The sequence below is a fragment of the Vidua macroura genome, chromosome 5, assembly GCF_024509145.1.
Source record: "Vidua macroura isolate BioBank_ID:100142 chromosome 5, ASM2450914v1, whole genome shotgun sequence".
Lineage (NCBI taxonomy): Eukaryota > Metazoa > Chordata > Aves > Passeriformes > Viduidae > Vidua > Vidua macroura.
Window position 1 is genome coordinate 2417264 of NC_071575.1, and position 24399 is coordinate 2441662.

A 24399-nucleotide genomic window follows, 5' to 3' on the forward strand; every position below is an offset into this window, starting at 1 on the left:
TTGGGATTTATCTTTATATTCTCTGCAGAAGAAAAGAAAGAAATGCTGAAACCAGCAGAACCATTGCAGTAATTATTTATCTAAAAAAAGAATAGAGCTTGTGTTCTGCAGTCCCCCAGAGGATCACATGTAAGAAAAAGATGTTAAAGAAAAGTGTTTTGATTTTTGTACAGTTATTGATGCCGTGGTTTCTATAACGTGTTCAATTCAATTTAGACATCACGATCTTCAAAGAAAGTTCATAATTTTGGGAAGAGATCGAACTCCATAAAGAGAAATCCTAATGCACCAGTTGTCAGACGAGGCTGGCTCTACAAACAGGTACTCACACCTTCCTCAACCCTCTCTTTTTTTTTTTTTTTTTTTTTTTTTTTTTTTTTTTTCCCCTCTACTGTGTGGTACAAAAGACAACCACTTCTATAAAATACAATGATAGCAGTAGCAGAGTGAAGCTGTAAACTGTGGTCTTCAATTCATTAACTCCTTACTGGATATCAGTCTGATGCAAATCAGGACATCAGACAAATAAAGAACATTGGTAGATTATATATATATATATGATTCTAAAAAATCTAAGCAGATATTGGTAGTAAATAGCTGATTTAATTTCAGGCGTGTTGAGATGATGGGACAAGAGGTGCATGATCCAGAATACTGAGGGTTTTTAAGTTTCTTTTCTTAGACTATCTACCTTTTTTCTAAAAGTAATATTTTCAATAAAAAATAGTAAGTGGAGCCATTTCTTCATATATTTCACATAGGTATGTCTGTTGCTTTATTCAAAGATAATCATGTTAAAACCAGATATTATTTTAGGTTTTCCCATGGAGTGTGAATTCATCTGAAGTATGTGCTCTTCAGGGACAATGTTCTAGCCTCCTGTAAATTTGCTGTTCTGATTAATATTACGAATCTGTTTTTAAAACCCACCAAGAACCCTTGAGAACTCATAATTTAAACTCAGCTGAGACAAATGTGTGCATGTAATTTTGATCTACATTGTCATTTACTGTGCCTACTCAGATAGACTGGAATGACCTGTGTAGATTTCTGGGTGCTGGTGATGAGTCAGTTTTTAAAAACTGCTCAGATGATAAGATCTAGATCTGTCTGTTTAGTGGAAGATTTTCCCAGGTTTAGACAATCCTGTAGCCTCTACTCTGAGAGTGAAGAGAATTCTGAGGTGCAAATGCCGAGAGTGAAAAATTCTCACAAAGGTGATTTTGTTGCTGTTTTCTGGGGCACAGAATCACACAGCTGCCTTGGTTGGAAGGGACCTCATGATAATCCAACACAATTAACCAGGCTCAGCTAGAGCAGGGTCAGAGAATCATGGAATATCATGGGCAGGGTCACAGAATCATGGAATATCATGGAAGGGACCCATCAGGATCATCGATTCCAACTCCTGGCCCTGCACAGGACACCCCCAGAATCACACCATGTGCTTGAGAGTCTTGGGCAGGACTTTATCCAGCTGGGCTTTGAGTATCTTCACAGATGAAGACTTCACCACAACCTCTCTGGCAACTTGTGACAGTATTTGACCATGAAAAGTTTTACCTCTGCTGAGGTAGAGTTTCATGCTTCTTAATTTGTGCCCAGTGTTTCTTTCCTTGCCCTTGGCAAAAGTTTGGCTCCACATTCTTTAGTCTTTCACCAGATGTTTGTACTGATAGGATGCCTCCTAAGCTGCTCTCTCCCCCAACTGAGCAATCCCACCTCTCTCACCCTGTATCCATATGAAGATGCTCCAGTCTCTCAGTTGTCTCTGTGGCCCTTTGCTGGGTTCCCTCCAGTATGTTCACATTTCTCTTGTACCAGTGAGCCCAGAGCAGGAGCAGCACTGCAGCCAGGCCTCTGTGGTGCTGAGCAGAGAGGAAGGATGTCCTTGTCTGTGGGAACCCAGAACATCCCTCTGGCTGCCCTGGCTGTCTCAAGACCCTGGCAGGGGGCTTGGAGACCTTGGCACAAAGTCAAAAACACCTGTGGCTTCAATTCTAGCCCATGGGAAAAAGCTGCCAGCTTTGTGTGAGGAATTACAAGCCACAAGGGTTTGAGTAGTGTGGTAGTTGAATTAACACAGGGTGAAGAAGTAGAATTTTGGGGTTCTTAGAAGGGGGTTCAAGGGGGCAAGATGGAGGAATTTGGGCATGTCCTGACCTTCTCCTTCTCCTTGCCCTCCATGTCTTGGTGTGATGGTGATACATTTCTGTTGGTTTAAGGTAGAGACACACTGTCCAACATAAATGATAGATATGGGCACATCATTGTAAACATAGCACACGTAGTTTTTGGTATAAAATGTAAACCTAGAAGATTACATAAAATGTCTGCCCTAGAGGGCAGACAGAATGCCATGGCCTCCTTGCTAGACAGAGCTCAGCAGGGCAGAGAAAGAATGTTATAGATAAGGAAAAATAAACAACCTTGAGAAGCTGATCCTACGCATTCAGACTCCTCCTTTGGCTGTGCAGGCTGGGAGAACAAAGACTTTTACACTCTCGGGGGTCACCTCAACACCCAGACCCCGAGACTTGGGGTGCTGCTGCTCTCCCTTGCTGCAAGGGTGCATTTCTGGCTCACGTTGCTGCAGGGTGTTATTCCTCTCCAGATGGAGGACTGAGCATTTCCCTTTGTTGAGCTCCAAGAGATCCTTCTCTGCCCAATTTCCCAGCCTGTCCAGTCCCTCTGGATGACAGCACAACCACCTGGAGTACGAGGCACCCCTCGTAACTCTAATTGTGTGCAGACTTGCTCAGGGTGAGCCCTGTGTGCAGCTCATTAATGAAGCTGTTAAATTGTCTTGGCCACGGTGTCGACCCCTGGGGCACACCAGGAGGCTCTGGCCACCCACTCCCTGGGGCTGGCACATCAACCAGTCTTTAATCCACCTCAGGGTTGGAGATTGTTTATATGGGAAACAATTTAAATGCTGTGATGTTTGATTGGTGTTTGTAAGAAAAGGTGCTGCTGTGTATTTCTATGTTGGAGGAGTCATTGAGAGCCAATTTAGTCAATTTTATCAACAGATATGATCTTCAGAAATGTACAGTGAAAGCTTGTGCAGGTTTCTTTCTGATAGTAAAATAACATTTATGTAATCACAGAGTGGCAATTTTTGTTTAATTCAGGGTGTGCTGTCTCAGTACATGTAGTGATCTTCTTCTGACATTTTTCTGCTAATTTTTAAATCCAACTCCTTTTTTGGAAGATGTTTACAGCGAACATACTTTTTCTGAATAATGTTTCCTAGCTAATGCTTGGTTTATCCTTTCTTCTTCTTTCAGCTCATTTCCCCCACCCCAAAAAGAGCAGAGCTTGAAATACAAGGCTAAAAATGATCTTGACTTTTCTTGGGCTGGGGAACTACCCCAAAAACAAACCCACCCCACAGTTTTTCATTAGAGAATCCCTCTTCTTCATTGTCACAAAACCTGTTTACTACAAGAATATTGATAATTCACACATACTTTTCTTCCTGGAACAGATTAACATATTTATTAAATCTGATTCTACCAGGATGTGTGTGCTGCAGTGCTCTGGCTTATTTACACTGCAGTAGTGGTGGCAGTCTTTCATTCTGAATTGTGTGGTGTAAATTGGTTATAAGCATAAAAGAAAATTAAATTGCTGTAGGAATAAACTTTATTTGGGAAGGAAATTTGCTCTAGGCATATGAGTGGTAGTAGAAGACAAAGTTCAACAGAGAGTTTCTTCAGAAAACAAAGGAGGATGTACCTGAAGTGTTACCTTCCTCTTTAAGAGAAAAAAGCTTTTTTTGTTGGCTTTTTTAAAACTGGTCAAACTGTAGATTGTAATCTCTAGCATGCCTGGAGAAAAGGAGGCTCAGAGAGGCTCCCTACTCTCTACAGCTGCCAAAGAGGAGATTGTAGTGCTGCTCTCTTCTCCCAGGCGACAAGACAAAAGGAAATAGCCTCAAGTCTTAGGTTGGATACTGGGAGAAAATTCTTCACCAGCAGGGTTGTCAAGCATTGGAACTGGCTGCCCAGGGAAGTGGTTGGGTCACCAACCCTGAAGGTGTAATTAGATGTGTTAATGTGGCCCTTGGGGACATGGTTTAGTGGTGGACTTGGCAGTGCTGGTAGCAGCTGGACTCGATGAGCTAAACGGCCTCTTCCAACCTCAGCGATTCCGTGGCTCCCTGTTCACCTCAGGATTCCTGGGTCACAGCCTTTGTTAGCACAGACAGCTCAGGATGAGAAGTCAAATACTTAAAACAGCCAAGAAATTGAGCTGGCAGCACACACAGCACAGTTGTGTGTTCAGTTTTTATCTTCTTTTTGCCAGGGTCGGGATTAAATGCACGAGAGGGTGTTTCTTTTTGGGACTCAGATGTTTGTTAGTTCTTATCTCTGTCACAGTCTCACAAACCCTGAGTTCTGCAGCACTTCACTCTGACAAACTAAAAATGGAGCCCTGTCTCTCTCTCTACAAGGCCTTTTAAGGATAAACTGTCCAATTAAGAAATGACACCTCAATTATTTTCACTTTTAACCCAATAACCAACCACCCATGCCTGCAATGGGGACTTTTTTATCCAATTACAGAAAACCAACCAAACCCATGGAGAAGAAGGTGAAGAAGAAGGAGCAGCCTCTGCCCCAAAACCTCCATCTTGCTTTATATATATTAGTGTATTCTAAAACATTAAGCTCTAAGTTTTCCACCCTGTGATGTTACACACTTCTGTTCAAACTCCACACCCACAATCCCAGTTCTGTCATTCCATTTTGGAAGCTTCTCCATGGCCTCAGGTCAATGCAGAGTTCTCTTGGGGGTCAGTGCCTGGCAGCACAGGAAGTCTGAAATTCTCAGCAGCCAGGGTTCCAGCAGCTGTGCAGTTCCTGGTTTGTGCTGGGAACCAGAGCTGTCCCCAGTGTGTGTTTTCTGACACGATCCCTGTGATTCCTGCAGGACAGCACTGGAATGAAGCTGTGGAAGAAGCGCTGGTTTGTGCTCTCAGATCTGTGTCTCTTCTATTACAGAGGTAAGTTCAGCTCCTGAGAGCTTCCTTTGCTAATTTGGCTGGGAGCAGATACATTTTGACACACCACTCAAATGTAAGAAATAAGCTGCTGCTTAGCTTAATGGATTAAAATGGTTGTATAGCTGTCAATATCCAGGCCTGCAACTCTCATATTTTTTGTTGTTTTATTTCTTTGGTAATTACCAGTTTCACATAATTGCTTCCTGCCTGCCAGGCTGTGCTCAAAGTGCAAGCCCATTCACAGCCACCTCTGTTACTAAATTCTGGGTTGTAGTTTTTTCTCACAGCTTCTGTTCTAGAAGCTAAGCATGTCAGGTTAAATCTGATTTTTATGTGAGTTAAGTAGCTGAAGTGGGGATAGGGAAGGATATAGTGCAGGGGAGCTGAAACTCTGCCTTTAGAATGATAAAAGAGGATATATCTGCCTTTGGGAGCTCTAATCAGTGTTCATGAATACTTATCAAATGGAACATTGTCCAATTCCGTATGAGTGGAAGTCTCTGCTGCATTTGGAACAAAAGAATCTGTTAGTAACCTCATGTAGCTAGATCTGACTTATTTTATGTGGGAATAAACAGCTGCTTCTCATTCTAGTCTAGTGATCCCTTCAGCACTGCAGAGGATGAGCTGTAGTGCTCCTCCAAAAGCAAATGGGACTTGTGCATAGGGAAAGTGGACAATCCTGAAATGGAGTGTGCAGCCACTTCAGTTTAAAGGAGGCTGAGAGTGAGGAGGACTGTAGAGCATGGCGAAGCAGAGGAATGTAAACAGGCCCATCTGCAGCCTTAATGTGGGTGAAGGGCAACAAAGGGTTTCAGTTTGGGATGAAGCTTTGGAATTGGTAGCACTGGTGCTGATGCTGGTGATGGTGTTCTCTGAAAGTGCAGCACAGATCCGGTCAAAGACAAATCAGGTCTGAAGCATGAAAGCTCTGCTTGCAGCTGTTTAGTTAAAAAATTCTGAATTATTCAATTATGATCACTAGGCTTTGCTTCTCTACCCCAAGTGGGTCAAAATCAGGCTGAAATTCCAGTTGTGGAGGCATCAACTGACTGATACAGTTACACTGTGCTTACCTAAGTGGTCATTATATACTCGGTGCTTTTTGCAGGTTTATTTTAAACACCTCTTCAGGCTCTTTCTTCACAAAGTTGTAAAAAAAAAAGTGCTATATTATTGCTGCCTTAAGAACAGATTAAGTTGAATTTAAGCACTGCACAGGAACTTTGTGAAAATAAAACAAAAAAGCAATAAGCAAAACCAACAACAAATAAAATAAATATGGACAGCTCTGTAATCTTAGTTTTTATTTTCTATGTGTTATTCTGCCCAACATTCTGAAATACAAGCAGAATAATCTAAATTGTTTACATGCTAAATGTAGCTTTTAGCTATCACTCACTAGAAAGTAGTAAAAACTGTTAAACTGGAATTAAATGTGTGCAGTGATAGTCCAAAATGTATTAGAAGTGGCTGATAAAATATAAAAAGTTTTTACTCATGTTTCTGTTAATTCTGTCTCAGGTAGTGAAAAGATAGCAAAGGGAGGGTCATGCACTTGCTCAAACCACAGACCTGTTTGTGGTTGTTGGGTTTCTTTGGTTTTGTTAGTAAATCTTACTAAACTTCCAGAATTGTGTTACAGTGTTAGCAGCTGAAATCCAATTTATAGATGAAAAGAAAAATCGTGTCATAGTATTTATTTTCTCCCAGCTTAGAGAATGTTCTCTTTCTGTTCCCCCGAGGCATGAAGGACCATCCACTTCCATAATGGAAGGTTGTTGGCACAAATAAAAGTTCTTAGAACTGGACAGGAGATCTGCTGCTTTTCTTGTGTTCTGTTCATACACAGCACACAAGTAAAGATAACATGGGGCAGTGGGATGTGTAGATAAAAGCAAATGTGATTGGGAACAGATTTTTAAAATCTGGAACTGGAATGTGGCAGTATGTCTTTAACAAAGACCAAAGTCCTCCAGACATGCAGCTGTTCAGTGGGACAAAAATGCTGAATGCTGTTATGTGGCACTAGTGGGGGATTTACTCAGTCATTAGTCAAAATATGATCTAGGAAAAGAGAACTTTTCCTACAAACAGAAGTCCAAATGAAGTAAACCCCAATATTTGCCCAATATGTGTTTGGGGACAGGGCACATTTTTTGTGTGTGGCTAGCAAGGAGTTAACATATGAAGGGAAGGTGGGATGGTTTCAGTCATATTTAAAGGTACTGTTGAGTTGCTGGAAGTAAATCCACTCCATTTCTTTCCTGCCTTACAATAGGAATGAATTTATGCTCAGCTCTGCAATTTAAAGAACTATCCCAAAAAGCATAGTTTTTACATCTAATCTCTCACGTGATACTAAAATGGCTGGGCACAACCTTCCCCATATAAATAACTTAAATGAAGGTTTGGCTTTTCAAAATCCTGGAGTAAGTGAGAACCTGGAAAAGATTTTTAAGTCCTGGCATGCTGTTTAAGTGTATTTTAATTGTAATAGTGTTGATTTTTCATTGAAATTCTGCAATGCCTCTTTTCATCTTAATTTCACAGATTTATTGTGGGCACTGTCTTCAACTAAGAGAAGTGTTACGGGGGACAGTCTCTAAGAGAGTGATTGTGAATAGGAGTTCTGTACATGAAATACAATTAAGACAGACTTTATGAATTGCATCCAACTATTCCTTTATTAAAGTATAATTGGATTTAAAAGCTGGTTGTGGCTTTCAATTAAAGTGTCAGTTTTTTATTATGATCTCTTGATCTAAAATTTTGTGTAAAACAAGGCTCTGGGAAAGGGGTATTTGTTATGGGGGAGAGCTTTTTTTTACAAATTATCTGAAACATGTGCATTCTTACAAATGGAATGTAATTGAGTGCAAACTCTTTGTGGGAATTATAATGATAATTCATAATTAAATATTATAATGGGGATTATGCAGCATAATATGCCTGAGATCAGAAGAGGAATGTGCACATTTTCTCTAAATTGCCAGCAGTCATAAGCAGTGTTTTTAACTACTTGTGTTGTCAGAGGTGTTTTTACTGAGCAGGCAGGAGATGTGTGCTATTCTGGTTCTTTGTCACGGAATCAGGGGCTTGGCCTCCATCTGCTCCCCCAAGTTAGTCTGGATTTCTGGTTCTTAATGCTTTCTCCTCCGAGCTGAACTTCTTGGTCGTGCTCGTGTGTGGCTGAAAGAGTTCCATGAAGTGTCAGAATGCAAGTGCTGTGTGTCCAAAGGCCGTTTTCTAATCCCAGTGTGCATTCCCAGATGAGAAGGAAGAAGGAATCCTGGGGAGCATACTTCTGCCTAGTTTCCAGATATCTGTGCTGTCTGCTGAGGACCACATTAACCGCAAATACGCCTTTAAGGTGAGGGAATCAGCTTTTCCATTGGATTTTGTGTCTGAAAGCCTGGTCACAAAAACTCATTTTACAGAGCTGTCAGGTAAAAAAGGATTGGCAAACAGCTTCTGAGGCTGATTTTTACATAATAGAGTAGCAAAAGTTTCAATATCATTTTTTTATCCTGATACAGATATAGACATAATTACTAGAATGGGGAGATGGATGGGTGTCACTTAGGAGTAGTGTTTTCTTTTTTAGTTTGTGGATCTTAAATGCTGTGTGGTGCTTTAGAATTATAAACCAGCATCTGCAGCTGAACTTACCCTGCTAATGGAAGTTCATTCGTTATTTAATGCAAAGTATCTTTACACATAAATAAGAATTTATTATCACTTAAATCACCGTATTACATGAATCACTCTTAGGAGTGTTTCATGACAATCTTAAATCACGGTATAAATTACTTTACTAAGCATTTTGTCCTGACTTTTTTTTATTGTTGTTTTTATGAGCTCCTTTGGGCACTTTGTTTGGTCTCCTAACCAAGACATCATTTATTTACTCTGGTAAGTACAAATTAGAACTTACTGTATCATTCAGACTGCCACAATCTATGCTAAAATCTTATTTATTAGAATTATATTAATCTAAATTAATGAATGCTCAATATAATTTTTAGTAGATTGAAGAAATTTAAGGGCTTTTTGTTTAATGTATTAATGAAGATGCAGCTGTGATTGAAAATTACGGGCAGTTATTTTGAAAATATGAATGCAGTGACTAAGAAACACTGTAGTGTTCCTTTTGGGTTTTTTCCTGAGCATATTACTTGAAAAAAATCTTCTTAGATAAAGCATTAGAGTGAATATGCAGTAACAATATTTGCCTCTCTTCTTTTCCAGAATCTTACATTTTTATTGCAATGACCATGTCATTTCCAATCAGGCAGCTCATCCAAACATGAGGACCTATTATTTCTGCACAGATACAGGGAAGGAAATGGAGTTGTGGATGAAAGCCATGATAGATGCAGCACTTGTGCAAACAGAGCCTGTGAAAAGGTAGTGTGGGTTGACAAAACAGTGGGACAGTGTATTGCTTTCTCGTGTTTAGTTTGATTTGTTTAGTGAAAGACTGCTCCTTAAAATAGAATGTAAATTGGCTGAAGTGATTTCTCCTTCTGTTGAAGACCCCTTTCTAACTGGACAGCGTTGGATAAAATTTTGACATAGGAAAAATAATCTAAGTTCTGTTCTGAATATTGATTGTCAGGAGCTAGAAGGAAACAAATGAACTATCCCTTTAGCCAGTGGCATCAGAAGAAGTGCAATGACAAATTCTATGTGCAGGCATGTTTGACTTCCCTGCCCTCCTGACTGAATAGCAACAGCAGCTCAACTGGTGGCAGCCTTCGGCGTAAACCTGTCATAATCCTCAAACTCACAGCTGGAGTTTCTGGCTAAATTAACCAGTTGTACCTGTGGGCAACCTGTGGGGAGCCATTCTCGTTCATCATTAAGCTGTCACCAAATTTATGCTTACCTGATCTGGAGCCTCACCTTCCTGTGCCCGTGTGTTGACAGTGAAAAGCAAATTATCACCGGAAGCTTTGTGCTCTCAGAGACCGAGCCCTGTCTGCTGCTGTCTCTCCAGTGAGAGTCATTTGCTCTCAGAATGTGCTCCCTGGGGTCAGCTCCATGGCATCTGCAATGGAAACCTCATCAATTGAAAGTTTAAAAGCTCCTCGTTATTGACAGCACAGAAGTTATTGCTGATGGCTGCTGTCACTTGATCCACTCTGCTAGTTCCTGCTACCCTGGAGCTAAATAAAGTCAGCATCGCTGAGAGACTCTGCGTTTAAAAAAGTAACAGAAAAATCTCATGGACACGGGTACCAGAGAAGTTTGGTAGTAATAAACTTCATCTGAAAAATCGGGTTTGTATTGCAGACACAGTGGTAATTTACACGTGGAGAAATTATTAAACCAAATCAAACCCACTTGACTTCAACCAAAAATCACATACCAGTTGTATAAACACTTTGTAGAGGAACGAAACTGAAGGGGGTCATTCTCAATCTTTTTCTGAACTGGTGAAATGACCTTCATTTGATATTTATCTGCCTGGATATCACAGGCAGAACAGGCTTGCCAGCAGCCAAACAGTTGTCAGAAAAGCAACTTATATAACACCATCTTGTTGTTTTGATTCAGGCAAGAAACCTCAGAATGAAACAGAAGTAGATGTGACCTCTTTGAAAACTTTGTTGGTAGCCTTGAAATACTTACTTCAGAGAAAACAGATTTCAAGACCAAGTCTCAAAGAATTTCAAATCTGTTAGCTATAATAAGGAAGAAAACTCTTTAAGACATCTGTTTTCTAAAGAATCCATCTATTGGCTGTTTTTTAAGTTCTTAAAATGAAACATAGCAGGATATGGTCTTATGCAGAAGAAATACTGTTCCTTCTCTGTAAAAATCTGTTAAGTATTAAGTGTCTTATTACCTCATCTCTAAGTAACCTGAAGTTTGGCACAGATGGAGCTTAAGCATAAATGGTTTTGGTTCAGTCAAATTTGGCAGTGCTTTTGTTTCTGAGTTCTGGCTTTTTAGAGGTTCTGACATTGCACTGAATACAGTTTTCCAACAGACTAGATACTTGCAATACAATAAATGAGTAATTAAGAACTTACTTCCTTAAATATTCATGTAAACTGATGTTGGGCCACTATTAATTGCCTGGTAATATAAAATGCCAAATGATAAATCAAGAGTTTTTTACAGTATAATTCTTTAAACCTAGAAATCAAGACACTTCACTGCTTATGGTACTCTGGAAATCAAGTCCAACAGTCTGTTAAACCAAATCTTTTAAGTAATTTTAGCACATTTTTTGTGTCTATTTTTCTGGAGATGTGAGTTCCTTGGAGAGGATAAAGATAAAAGAAATATTTAAAACTTTAAGTTGGTGGGAGGGAAGGGATGTTGCCAAGTTTTCCATAAACTACTCTTTTACTCTTATTTTCCACACATAGTTAGCCACATAAACCACAAATGAGATACTGAAGTGAGAAAGTAAAAATGCACCTGTTTCTCTTAGAACTGGTCTTTATTTGCAACAGAAATATTCCCTTCTGATGTTTAGCTGCAGGGAAGGACAAACAGTATTTGGCCCTATTGACTTAACTGTAATTACCCCTTTCTGAACAGTTTTGATTTTACCTAGATAGTACATTCAAGTTTAATAATGTCCTGAGAGACCTATTAAAATAATTAAACCAAGTACTTTATTTAGTGAGGAGCTATTGAAGCTTATGACTCAAAAATATGATCTCAAACACCCTCCCTGGCTGCTTGCCTGTGTTTTTAGATAGTAGTGTCCACCAACACACTGATTTACAGTTTACCCTAAATGCTGATTCCCTGCTCTCCCAGGTTTGAGTGTCATCTTTCTGTCCTTTCACTGTCAGCTTGTGTGCTGCAGCCTTTGTTTCTCCTCAGTGATGCAGCATGCACTAAGAAAAGATTGCTTTTTTCCCTCCTGGTGTAGTTACTTTCCCTGAACAGCATAAGCCAGGCTGCCAAAAAAGCACTTGTTAGCATAGAGACATCCACAGTGGGGGCTGACTGACGTCAGTGTGCTTGGAAAAGATGGCTTTTCCTTTTCAAATGCCTCTGCCTTGCTTTGTTAAATCACAGTCCTCGTGTCCATCTGATCACTAATCACATGCTCCCCCCCTCTCCAACCCTTTCAGCATTATTTCTTTCTATAAACCAGCATAAAATAGTACTTCTCCTGTAGTGCATATTGTACATATGATTCCCTTTTTGGTTGCAGAAATATAGAAATTGCATTCAGCATATGCTGAAAGACCCGTGTTCAATGCTCTTTCTCTTCCTCTTCTCCCTATCCCATCCTCAAACAGCCTGCAAGCTTTGTTGAATATGTCTTTGAGAGCTAGCTATAAATATGGAGCCAAATATCCATATGGATTTATGTTTCTTACATTTGTTTCTGATAATTTTTCCCCATATGGGTCCTCCAGTGTGGAAAGAGATCTCTTGCTCACTCAGAGTTGGCTGATTCGGTTTCACCAAGCTGAGAGAGCCCAGCAGGCTGTTGGAATGTCAGTCCTTCAGCCTCTACACCATCCCAAAGAGTGTAAAATGTCAATGTTTGGCTCTGTATAACCATAGGAACGAGGGCTACAGCATGAGGCTGCATGGAAGAACAGCTCTGTGATTTTGGGAGTTGCTGGTTTTTAATTAAAACAGAGTAGAAAGTACTGTGAGAGTGTGAACTGAGCACAGTGCCAAGGCTTGACTTGGCCACATACATGATGAGTGTCCTAGACATGCCCCTTCCCCTCTCCACCATGGATTTTCCACCTTTTCCTCTGCTCCAAAGCCACCTGAGAAAGATTTACAATATGTTTTATATTCTATAATGGGGTAGGTGGTGCTTTTGAGACATGCTGCAAATATTAATGCCCAGGATTATTTGCAAGGTAGTCTTTATATTAATTTGTAAACTCCAGAATGCTGGCTCAAAACTGAAATCTTAAAACCGTTTTTTTTTTACTTGATAATTGTGGGAAATGGAGCTTTTAATTCACATTCCTGTTGGGAAATTCCTTTGGTTTCTGGTAGAACACTGGGTAGTGCAGCTTTGAGGTAGGAGTGAGGAGGTGATCCTTTTCTTTTCCATAACCTTGAGAAGGAGCCTAGGCACAAATGTTTGGTTTTGGGAGTAATTTAAGATTTTGTGGGGGAAAAATAAATGGCTTTTTTCACAATGGGGTAAGCAATAATGCTTACAGCTTTGTATGTGGTCAGTCTTCTTGTGCTCCTGGTAAGTTGTGTGTGTGATGGCCTTTTTACAGACACTTGAACTGGATGCAGTGATAAAGATGAATAATGCTTTTTTTTTTTTTTTTTTTTAAAGGATGCAAAACAAAACAAAAAGTTAATTCGACATCCTCTTAAAATAAAGTGTTGTTCTTAGTTTGGTTTTATACAGAGATGTAATCTTAAAAAATTATATCTCTTCCTCTTCTTTCCTCCCATACCAAAAAATGTAGAGCAAAACATTTTAAAGTGGTGGGGTTATTTTTCTAGTGAACTAAACCCAAAAGTCTGTTTTTGAGCTGGAATTGAAATTCAGGTCTTCCCAGTATGGCAAAAGATAGAGCCTCTTGACATTTTGAAATTTTAAAAAGAAGATCACTAATAGAACTGCACACATTGAGTACTTGTGTAAATACTGTAAAGCAGTAGCAATTCTAAAAATACCACTATTTTTGTGGTACAGTTCCTTAAGTCAGCAGCTATTTCCCCCCTTAAAATTAGAAAAAGCCACAGACATTTTCTGCAAAATGTGTGCCAGCCAAAGTGATAACACACCAGAGAAACCTAATTGATACCAGTGACCATGAAAAGTCATTTGCTTTCTTTAAAGGAGCTCATTATATGCTAAATTCAGCAGTATTGTGAATCACAAGCTGACTTTGAAAACCATCTGAATTTCAGCCTGTTGACATTTGGAAGCTGTAGCTCTTGGAGAGCCACTGAATATTTTTACCCTTTGCATTTTCAGCCTTCCAGGAGCTGAACATCCACTTTTTTCAGACTCTGGCTTTATTTCCTGTTGTGCACATGTTTTCTAGGGGGTTAATTGACTCTTGAATTTAAAAAAAAAAATCCCATATTATAATAGTTTTTAAAAGAGCAAATAAAGAGAAAAGTGTAGAAGAAAACAATACTCACGCTTGCCAACCAGAAAAACTCCAACCAACCAAAAACCAAACCAATCAAGAACTACCACCAGTCCCCAAACAAAATTAAAAACAAAAGAAAACACCAAAACAACAGCAACAAAACCCCCCCAACCTGTCCTTGATTATTGTGAAAATGTCCTGATTTTTTTCTCTCAAAGTCAAGATATTGTTGCAAAATATACAGTCAGGGGCTCACTGAAATAACTTCCATGTTTTTTATCATTATTTGTAAGGAACATTTTTTTTGGTATTATAGCTTGTCCTATGTTCCCTTCCAGAATAGAGAAGTTCACTGTTGAAAACACATCACCTCGAGAGGCAAATAACATTTCAAACCACCGGGTGCTAATTAAGCCAGAGGCACAAAACAACCAGAAAAACAAAGAAGTGAACAAAAACGAGGAGAAGAAAGCCTTGGAAGCTGAGAAATACGGGTTCCAGAAAGTCGGGCAAGATAAGCCATTAACAAAAATTAACAGCGTGAAGCTGAACCCTTTGGGATCCGAGTACAGGACTTTGCCCATAAGCACAATTCCAGGTGGGCACTTCAGGCCTGTCCATTTGAATGGCTCTGAGAGTAAATCCATGGGAGTTGTGCTGGCGGATGCCGGCGATGGGGCGCATCACAACGCGGTGCCGGCGCACGCCGAGTCCGAGCGGGTCATGCAGAGAACCAACTCCATGCTGCAGCTGGAGCAGTGGATTAAAATCCAGAGGGGGAAAGGACAGGAGGAGGAAACAAGAGGGTGAGTACTGGGTATTTTTTTTTTTTTAGCCTTTCTAGTAAATACTACTTACATTTGTGCCCTGGTTAGTTTCTCTAGTTCTAGATCTATATTACATTATCGCATTCTTCATTCTCTGTAAGAAATGCCTGGGTGATTTCTCAGAATAGATGTATGAAAGTTTCTTTTATTATAATTTGAATGAGTATTAATAAACTAAAGTATATTAATAAATAAATATGGCTGTAAACCCTTTTTGGGTGTTAGGCATTTCCCTGTCCTAGCAGGGAGAAGGTATCATCACCCATAGAAATTCTTTTTCTGCTTAAAATCTCTTCTTGAAATTGCCCTCCTTTCTGCATTTGAGGACTTCTGAGAACAGATGTGTGGAAGTTTCTTTTATTAGCATTTGAATTATTATTACTAATAAAGTATATTAATAACTCAATAAGTAAAAATGGCCATAAACTCTTCTTGGGTATTAGAAATTTCCCTGTCCTAGCAGGGAAAACGTGTCACCGCTCATAAAAATTCTTTTTCCTCTTAAAATCTGTTCTTGAAATTGCCTTCTCTTCTGCAATTTTTGCTCACAAATTCTTGTAATAATATTTTATTTGAGATTCTCTAAAAAAAATATTCCTGGGAGCTTTTAAACTTTAAACCAGCTTTAAATTAAGAGAGGGAGAGAGAGATTTACCTAAAAATAAGACACAGAATCTAACTTGATTCTTAAAGCTTCTCTTCTCATGAAATTAGCTATCAGCCAGTTATAATACTGAGCTCTAGTGCTTATTCATGAAGCTTTAAAACGATGTGTGAATGATTGACAATATTGGATGTCATGCCAATAGCAATTTCTCTGTCTGACAGGAGTGTAGCTTCCAGGCTGCCTTACAGACAAGCAGCTCCAGCAGGAAAATGCTAGAGGTTTTAAATATTACATTTGATAGGAAGTATGGAGATGCTATCACAGGAGATACTTTGAAGGGATGGAAATTAAGGATTTTGTGTATAGATGGATGGCATGGCAGAGCTTAAGATAAACCATGTTCAGAAAATGTGTTTCCCCCCACAAATTTTGAGATATGTAGCTGGGGGCTTCTCAGTTTTTGCAAAATCTTGAAACATTTCCATGAACTTGGCTTCCACTTGCCAAGGCTGAAGATTTGCTCACTGCTTTTAGCCCTTCATTACATATAAATTGGATTTGTTAATGTTTTGTTTCATGAAATGATCATCATAATTATTTTGATCAAGTTTGAACTTGCAGTACAGATAGGGACTTGCACATCCTGACATTTATCTTATTATTTAAACTTGCATAATGAGAACTCAGAAGGCTCTTTGATGCAGTTAATTGTTTTAATTGGACTTTAAAACTTGCAACCAACCAAACAGAAGAAACTAGAAATAGCTGTGCTATTTTTCAGTTGTGAACAAGTATAAAAACCCTAAAACTGATTTCATTGTGGGAATCAAAGAGAGGGAAGTGCTATTAACAATATGTTACTAATTAACAATATTTTATTCCTGAGTATAGGGAACACTTGTTTGCCTAGATAAGGGTGGCACTGATAACATAAATGCTTTCAAAAGCAGTTCTGCATAAAAGTAGCAAACTGAAGGAGAATTTGCCTTGAGCTATTTTTGCTTTGCATGGAAACAGCCTTGAATAATGATCCAAATTTCTAATGTATATAATGATGTCTTTTAAATGGGGCTACGTTTAAATTTAAAATTTTATTTTTGTTCAGGTTGCCAGTTTCTGGCTGGAGACAGGAATTTAAGTAGAATCAAAGTTGGTTAATGAGAGTAGAGAAAAGTTCTGGTTTATGTTAAAGCTTAAAGTTGGGGTGAGAGGATCCTAAGGCTGTTTAAGACCTGTAAAACTCATAACTGGAATTTTTGAAAAAAGTAGTCTTTACTTAATGGGAGAAGGTTGCTGACTGTCCACCAAGCTGCTTTCCAGTGCATCTGTATTGTTGTGTCTTCACTAGAGAAATCATGGAGGATGCAACTGAATATCTTTTGTATGTCAGACTCCAAAAACAAGCTGGGACTAATGCTTAAATGTTAACAATGTTCAATTAAATGACTATATATAAAAGAAAAGAGGAGCTCTTAGTTGTCCTCTGTATAGAATGAAAAAGGTTCACTATACAACTGCTAATTTTTTTAGAGGAATAGGCTGACCCCTCAGTAGTTTGATTACCCAAAAAAAGTAATGAGAATGACAGCAATGTAGATTTTAATTCTTGAAGTTGTTATCTGTTGTTTCCATGGATCCAGACATCTAGTTGGGCAAAAGCCACATGAATAAACTGCTGCCTTAAGGAAGACATTCTGCTTCATTATCATTCTATTGAATTTTGCACATGTCAGTTATGGAAAAAAATGTTTTTCACAAAAGTAGTTCACTTGAGTGGTCTTTCTCAAATGTGACAAAATATGGAGGGGTTGTTTGGTACTAAATGACGTTTTTTGTTGCTGCTAACCCAGGAGCCTGTCTCTCTGCCTTGCCTATATAAGATTCATCCGAAATAATAAATGCCTGCAGTAAAACACCAGGCTTCGATCTTCCACTGTGCCGCCCTTTCTTGAATCTTACTTGGAAGTTCTGTATGTGGGGCCAGCTGGTATTTGTGTTCATTAGGATGAAGGGCTGTTCTCAGGTTTCAGTCCGAGCATATTCACAGCTTTGCAGAGCTGAGCCCCTAAAGGCCGAGCAGCAAAGTAGCTTTCCCAATTTGTTGGTGAGAAAGACAGGTGTCTGCTAAGAAAGGCAGGAGCCTCCCTTGAAATGGAAAATGTAAACCCCCTCCCTCTGAATTATTACAATTTTGAAATTAAGGGGCTCTCGGGCAAAGTTATGGGAATAGGAATAAAAGTTCTTTATTAGGAACATTAAGACAAATGCAATAGTACAAAAAAAAAAAAAAAAAAAAAAGCCACTGCCAGAGTGAGAACAGCCCTGACCCCCTGTGGATCAGGGTGGTGGCAGCAGTGCCATTCCATGGGGGCTCAGCCCTCCTGCAGTGCCAGCTGTGCTTCTGCTGGAGCAGGATCCTGGACAAGGCTGGAGTTTTCCTCTGAAGCTCCAGGGCTGCTGGAGATGGGCCTGGGCTCCCTCTGGGAATGCAGTGGGGCAGAAAGCTGCTCCTCTGGGAATGCAGTGGGGCAGAAAGCTGCTCCTCTGGGGATGCAGTGGGGCAGAAAGCTGCTCCTCGGGGAATGCAGTGGGCAAAGGCTGCTGTGGTGTTCCCAAAACCTCAGATTGTATCCAGGTAGGAATGCTTGGCTCCTCCCCTGGGCAGAGCATCTCCCCATGGGATGATGGAATTTTCTCAGCCATGCAGGGACACTCACTGGCCATGAACAGCGGAGATCTCCTGGAGGGAGGATTGGCTGTGGAAGGGATAAAGAAAACTGCCCAATGAACAGAAGAGAACTGCCCCAGCTCTCACAGATGGCAAATAGAACACACCACCCCCAGGCACACCTTGCATTTCCAACCTAAGACACCCAAACAGTCCAACTCAGACACCAGAACCACTGTTGCTACCCAAGAGTAGCCCTAGAGACAACCTCTCAAGGTGTCTGTAAACACATGTGGAAGACTCCTTCTCATATGGGAACACTTATAAGGAGCTATTTATGATGGCAGCTGCAGAAATATTTTGCAACCTCAGACCCAACTGCAGCAGTCTCTCCTTGAGTGCAGAGCAGCTGGAAGCTGCAGTTCTGTCTGGATCTGGGTTTCGGGTTTGACTGGAATGACATTTTTGCAAGTATCAACAGGACATTGGTGAATCTATTTTAATTTTATCAAACTATGTAAAACAAGGCTTAATATTGAGGTGGTTGAGCTTTTTACAAATTTCATCCCTTACCAAATGAAGGTGGATTATATTATCTTTCTAAATGTTCCAGAACATAACTAATTGCATGCAGATTTTAAATTGATGTCTTCGCACAGTAAGACCTTCGGGCAGCTTTTTTGCAAGTTCAGGATATTTAAAGGTGCCCACAGGATTACACTGCCCATTTAATTAATAAAATGTGTGAGGAGCTTCAGTGAGTGAGGTGTGTCTTGCTACTAAATATATTCATGAAAATGTCAGGCCATACTGTACCTGCTATGGGGCATAGCTACAATTCTATTTTGAAAGTTAGAAATGGAGCTCAAAAGTATCTTCTTTGGTTGGTTTTGAATATGGAGATGGACAAAAGCTTTATCATTAATGGTATGTTACTAAAGAAATTTGGAAGTATTTAAGCAGATTTGGCAACAGAAGACTAGGACTTGGAATCCCTTTTCCCTTTTTGTAATTTTTTTGTAGAATGGGAAGCTGTCCAATACAAAATCGGGATAATTCTTCGGTAATTCTTGAAAAGCTTCAGGAACTGTAGCAGATTTTGTATATAAAGCTCTTTATAGCAATTTTTATCTTCAGAATGTTGCAGGTGATCGTAAATACTCAGCTTAACTATTTTCAGTGAATTTCCCCAATAGTTATTCCATAAAGATCTCCCTTGCATGATGCTGGTTTACCTTGCCATTTGATCTACATAATTTCTTTAATGGTTTCTTTTGTGGCATTGAAGTAATTCAAAAGCATCTCCAGGTTCTGGTTCTCATGGTGCAGGGATTTTAGCTCGGATTAGTGTGGGGTGTAGCTGGAAGCTGCTGCCCTCTCATGGCTAAATCAGATCCAATCTGAGGCTGTTTTTGTTGTCTGTATGCAAGCATCAATCATATGCATGCTCTGTAGCAAAAGGCTTTAAGAGGTGCTCATTTGCATTTTAGATAAGGGATGAATAAATCAATGTTTATGACCTAGATTTTGTCCTCTGAAAAAAAGGAACAAGAAGTGCTGTGTCATACTTAGGCATGCATCAATCCTTGGTATAGAAAATTTTGTATTTCCACTAGTGCTGAAAGTTTCTAAATGACTGTAGAACTCCAGACTTTTAATGGGGAAAAAAAATAAGGAAATAAGCCTTTGAATTCGTATCCGAGTTGAAAAGCAATAAAATATTATTGTTTAACAAAGACGTGTATTGCTCTTTGTTTCACTTGAATGGCTGATATGGAATGGCTTGTCCTTGACAATTGCAAAATGTAATTTCTTCAGACAATTACAGCAGTTTTCCCATGGAATGCTGTTAACATAATCTTTTTTTTTTTTTTTTTAATGTCCGTAGTCATTGCTCAAGATTTTCTTAGGGAAACAGGATTTTTTTTTCACTTTTGAAAAAAACAGACATTTCAAATGGAAATATGGAAAGCATGTGGAAACCATGTAGAACTTAAAAGGTTTAAAAACTTGCACCTATCCAGCATATAGATGAGTTCCAAGACTTGATCAGAACTTCAAATCAAGTTTGCCAGTCTAGTAGGGTACTAGATTATCATTAATGATATTTAGTAGGGTACTAGACTGGCAAACTGGTAAAAAGATTAAATATGGATTATATCAGCAAAAGCTAATCAGAAAGGATCCACTTTTGGCTGCTACAGTGCGTTCATTCAGCATCATTGATTCTTGAACTGTTGAATTTCTTGGGCGTTTTTTAAGTGGCGTTCGAAGTATTAATTAAAAAAGGTGAGAGCTGGATAAACCCAACCCACAAGTGAACAACTTCCTGTTGCCATATAATACTGATGCTAACGAAAGGAAACTTGTGTTCCAGCATAATCTCCTACCAGACGCTGCCGAGGAACATGCCAAGCCATCGAGCTCAGGTGCTGCCCCGCTACCCTGAGGGGTACAGGACGCTGCCGAGGAACAGCAAGACACGTCCTGAAAGCCTCTGCGGCGTCGCTCCCTCGGCGTACGACAGAGCCGCGGGACCCGCCAGCGCCGAGGACAAGCGGCGCTCCATGCGCGACGACACGATGTGGCAGCTCTACGAGTGGCAGCAGCGCCAGTTCTACAGCAAGCAGGCCACTCTCAGCAGGCACGGCACCCTGAGCAGCCCGAAAACCATGATCAACATCTCCGATCAGACCATGCACTCCATTCCCACGTCGCCCTCGCACGGCTCCATCGCCGGTTTCCAGGGATACTCGCCGCAGCGGGCGTACCGCTCGGAGGTGTCGTCGCCGGTGCAGAGGGGAGATGTAACCATCGACCGCAGGCACAGGACACACCACACAAAGGTAAAAAAAAAAAAAAAAAAGCTTCATTGAATAGTTAAAACTCTGGTGTACAGGGCTCTTGGGTGGAATGTATCTGATCACTGGAAAACTCGTGTTGCAGCGGAGTATATTTTACTATAACGGGTATTGTTAACGTCACTACTGTTGTTCCTTTAGTCACTACTTAGTGCCTCTGCAGTCTGTAGCATAAGTTCTCCATACTCTAAAAGACATATTTAGAAGAAATAGAAAGATCTGGGGAAGGTCATTTCAATACGTGTGCTCTTAGTCACTATTTAAATCAAGTTTAAAATGAGCTTCCCGCTCAATCGATTTCTGCCAGATGAGGACAAAAGATTGTAGGGACATGCAGCAGCCCAGTGTTTTTGTGGAGAAAGGTTTGGTTTTAAAAAGGGCGGAAAAATCTAAGGGTAGTAAAAAATGTATTTTTTTTTAAACACTCGATGATAAAAACATGTCCTGATATTACTGCCCATGATAATGTGTTTCCTCAAAAAAAAAAGAGTCAATAGGCAAATTATTCAGAATACCTTATGCATATACAGAAATCTAGCTCCTTTCTAGCACCTAGAAGACTCAAAATCCCAGGTTTCTTTACAGATGCTGCTTTCTGTCCTTCAGCAGCAAGTTTGGCTGCCTTGGGTTCCAGCAGCAAATCAAGTGTATTGTTCCTTTTTATGCCTTGGAGCTCTATGGGGGATCACTGTCTAAATGCACACAGCCTTAGTGCTTGACCACTGAGAGGGAGACATGAAGAATTGTAAACCTGGGGGCCATATGTGCCCCTCTGCTACATCCAGCATGCTTGTGTTACCATGGGTTATAATAGATTGGAAATAATTAAATAAAAATTACTCCTTCAGCTGGATGTAAAATGCTCCTGAGCATTTTTCTAAAAACCTTATCCTTGGATGTTTTTTTTTGATGCAGGGAAAGAACAAAATCTGTAATTACAACTTAAAGCAATTTAAACAACTTTAGAGTTGATTATCAGGTGTTGGATTTTAAAGTTTTTAGATCCCTAGCACCAAAGGAGTAATTTTGATTTGGCATCCTTTATGTCTCAACTGCTCTGGAAATTTAGTTATCAATGCTTCTCAAATATCTGAGAAATATCACTGGGGTCAGTGCTGCAGAGCGTGTATGACTTGTCCTGTCAGCCATGTTTTGCTTCCTGATATTTTTGTTCCTTGTTGAGCACTTTATGCTAGCATTTCATTTAGTATTATCTTTAATACAAACCTCCTGTTTCCCTTGAGTTTTTTCATGCTGTTTGGTTTGTATGTAATTACTTACACAACCAGCTTTTGCCACTAACGTTAAAAGCACCCCTGTCTTTAAGAGGTGGGCAATTAGAAGGCTGATTACTTGAAATCAGTAGAGTAAATTTAACATCTGAACTCCATCTACATAGAGATCTTAGGTTTTTCAGTGGCTTTCAATGGTTGGCTTTCTATTTTTAGACCCCTCTATGACAGTGATTTGAAAATGCCACGCTGTGTCTCTCCAGAGCTCAGTCCCATCTATGCACATTAAGCACTATCCCAAGTTGAGAGGTGGGATGGATTTTCCTTTCCAGGAAAATGTATAGCTGTATAGCCAGGGCTATACATGTATATTTCCAGGGCTGTATAGCCAATATTTGTCATTTACAGTGCTGCACTTCTGCATAGATAGCCATCCAAACAGAAAGTTCTAGAATTTATCCAATATTCTGTAATTCTTCTATCATGAGAAGTTAAAGCAGTGTTCTCATAATATGTTGTTATAGGCTGGAGCATCTAACCTACAAGAAGGTCAATTTTTGTGGCAAATATATTTTTCTCCATGTGCTGCAAGACTGTAATCTTATCATCCCAGGCTGGAATCTCACATTTGCAGAATTCCTGTTAGCATTTGCTACCTTTTAAGCCATTTCCTTTTTTAAACTTGTTCACAAGTGATGAGTTAGAAAGAATGTCTGGAGGAGGACATAAAACAACTCAAATACTCTTTATTGTGTATAAGACAGAAAGGAGACTAATGTCCACTTAGCTAAAATCAAGTGGTTAGAGAACAAGGCTGAACTTGCAGGAGTTGCCTCATGTGTTGGAACTGGAAAGATGAAGAAAGTCTTTTTAGTCATCCAGCAATTTTACAGGAAAGTGTACACTTACTTTGAAGAAAAGGCTACTAAAGAAAGTTAAAGCCCCCCAGGAGGAGAGAGGGATGCTTTTATGAGTGGTACTAGAGGTCTCTTCCAGCAGAGAGTCGAGGAGCCCAAGCCATGTGTGCATTTATCCAAGCATCCTCCTCAAGCTGGGGCTGTGTGGCCATGTCCTGGTTTGAAAGCTAAACCAGTGAGAGATTCCAAGTCAGAAATACAATTTATTAGGAAAAGGGAAAAAGAAAAGAAAATGCATGCAATAATACAAAAGAAAAACCACTGACAGAGTCAGAACAGAGCCTGACACCCTTTTGGTCTGGGTGTTGGTAGCAGTCCAAATCAGAGTGGTTGCAATCCTCCTGGAGTGGCAGATGTGGTGCCGTGGGAGCAGGGGTCCTGTAGAAGGGTGTAGTCTTCCTCTGAAGATCCAGTGGAAAAACCCAGCTGTTTCTCTTGGGAATCCAGTGGGAAAGGCTGAGTCTGGTGTCCCAAAGACCCAGATTATATCCAGGTGGGAATGCTTGGCTCCTTCCTCTGGGCAGAGCATCTCACAGTGGGATGTTCTAGTTCTTATCAGTCATGCAGTGACACTCAGTAGCCCATTATCAGCTGATGTCTCCCTGGTGAGAGAACTGATTGTGGAAGAGTTAAGGAAAAACTGCCCACTTAACAGTCTGGGACAGGCCACCAAGCTCAGGACAAGCTGCATTTTCTGCCTAAGTCAGGTCACTCTGGCAGGCAGAGGATGCTCAAGCTGAGTTTTCTCGCCTCAAAGGATGAGGCAAGGATGTATTGCAAGACCTGGCAAACATAAAACAATTGTGTTCACATCCACATGCCCATTTGCATGAATCCCCTTGTGTGTGACTATTTCAGTTTGAGAAGTCAATGAAGGCATGGTTTGAAAAGGCAGAATGAGAACATCATGAGCAGATGCCAAAACTTTCTCTTTTTTACATCACATGGTTTTGAACTGAGTGCTTGTATATGTTTAAAAGGCATTGCCTAGTCCAAAGTAGTCACCCTGCAGCTTAAAAATTTCCTTTCCTATTTCTTTTTATGTCAGCTAGTCTTCTGTCCTGTGTTGAGTCTTTCCGTACTATTCCAAGACCTCCCCTATTATTCTTGAAATATAAATGGCATCTGCAGCCCCAAGAATGCTGCACTACACCCACTGAATTTACTTTATCGAGCAATCTGCCCCTAATATTTTGAGAGTACAGCAAGAC

At 40.0% G+C, this 24399-nt stretch overlaps 1 protein-coding gene across 6 annotated transcripts in view; it reads left to right on the forward strand.

Annotated features, from left to right (window-relative positions):
• PLEKHA5 (pleckstrin homology domain containing A5) overlaps positions 1-24399 on the forward strand; it is a 165195-nt gene that overhangs the window by 101101 nt on the left and 39695 nt on the right. For all 6 annotated transcript variants that reach the window (XM_053977564.1, XM_053977569.1, XM_053977565.1 and 3 more), the window contains exons 6-11: positions 217-321; positions 4939-5011; positions 8284-8384; positions 9306-9421; positions 14415-14882; positions 20556-21024. In XM_053977564.1, the coding sequence (XP_053833539.1) occupies positions 217-321; positions 4939-5011; positions 8284-8384; positions 9306-9421; positions 14415-14882; positions 20556-21024 (1332 nt within the window). The remainder of the gene's footprint in view (positions 1-216; positions 322-4938; positions 5012-8283; positions 8385-9305; positions 9422-14414; positions 14883-20555; positions 21025-24399) is intronic.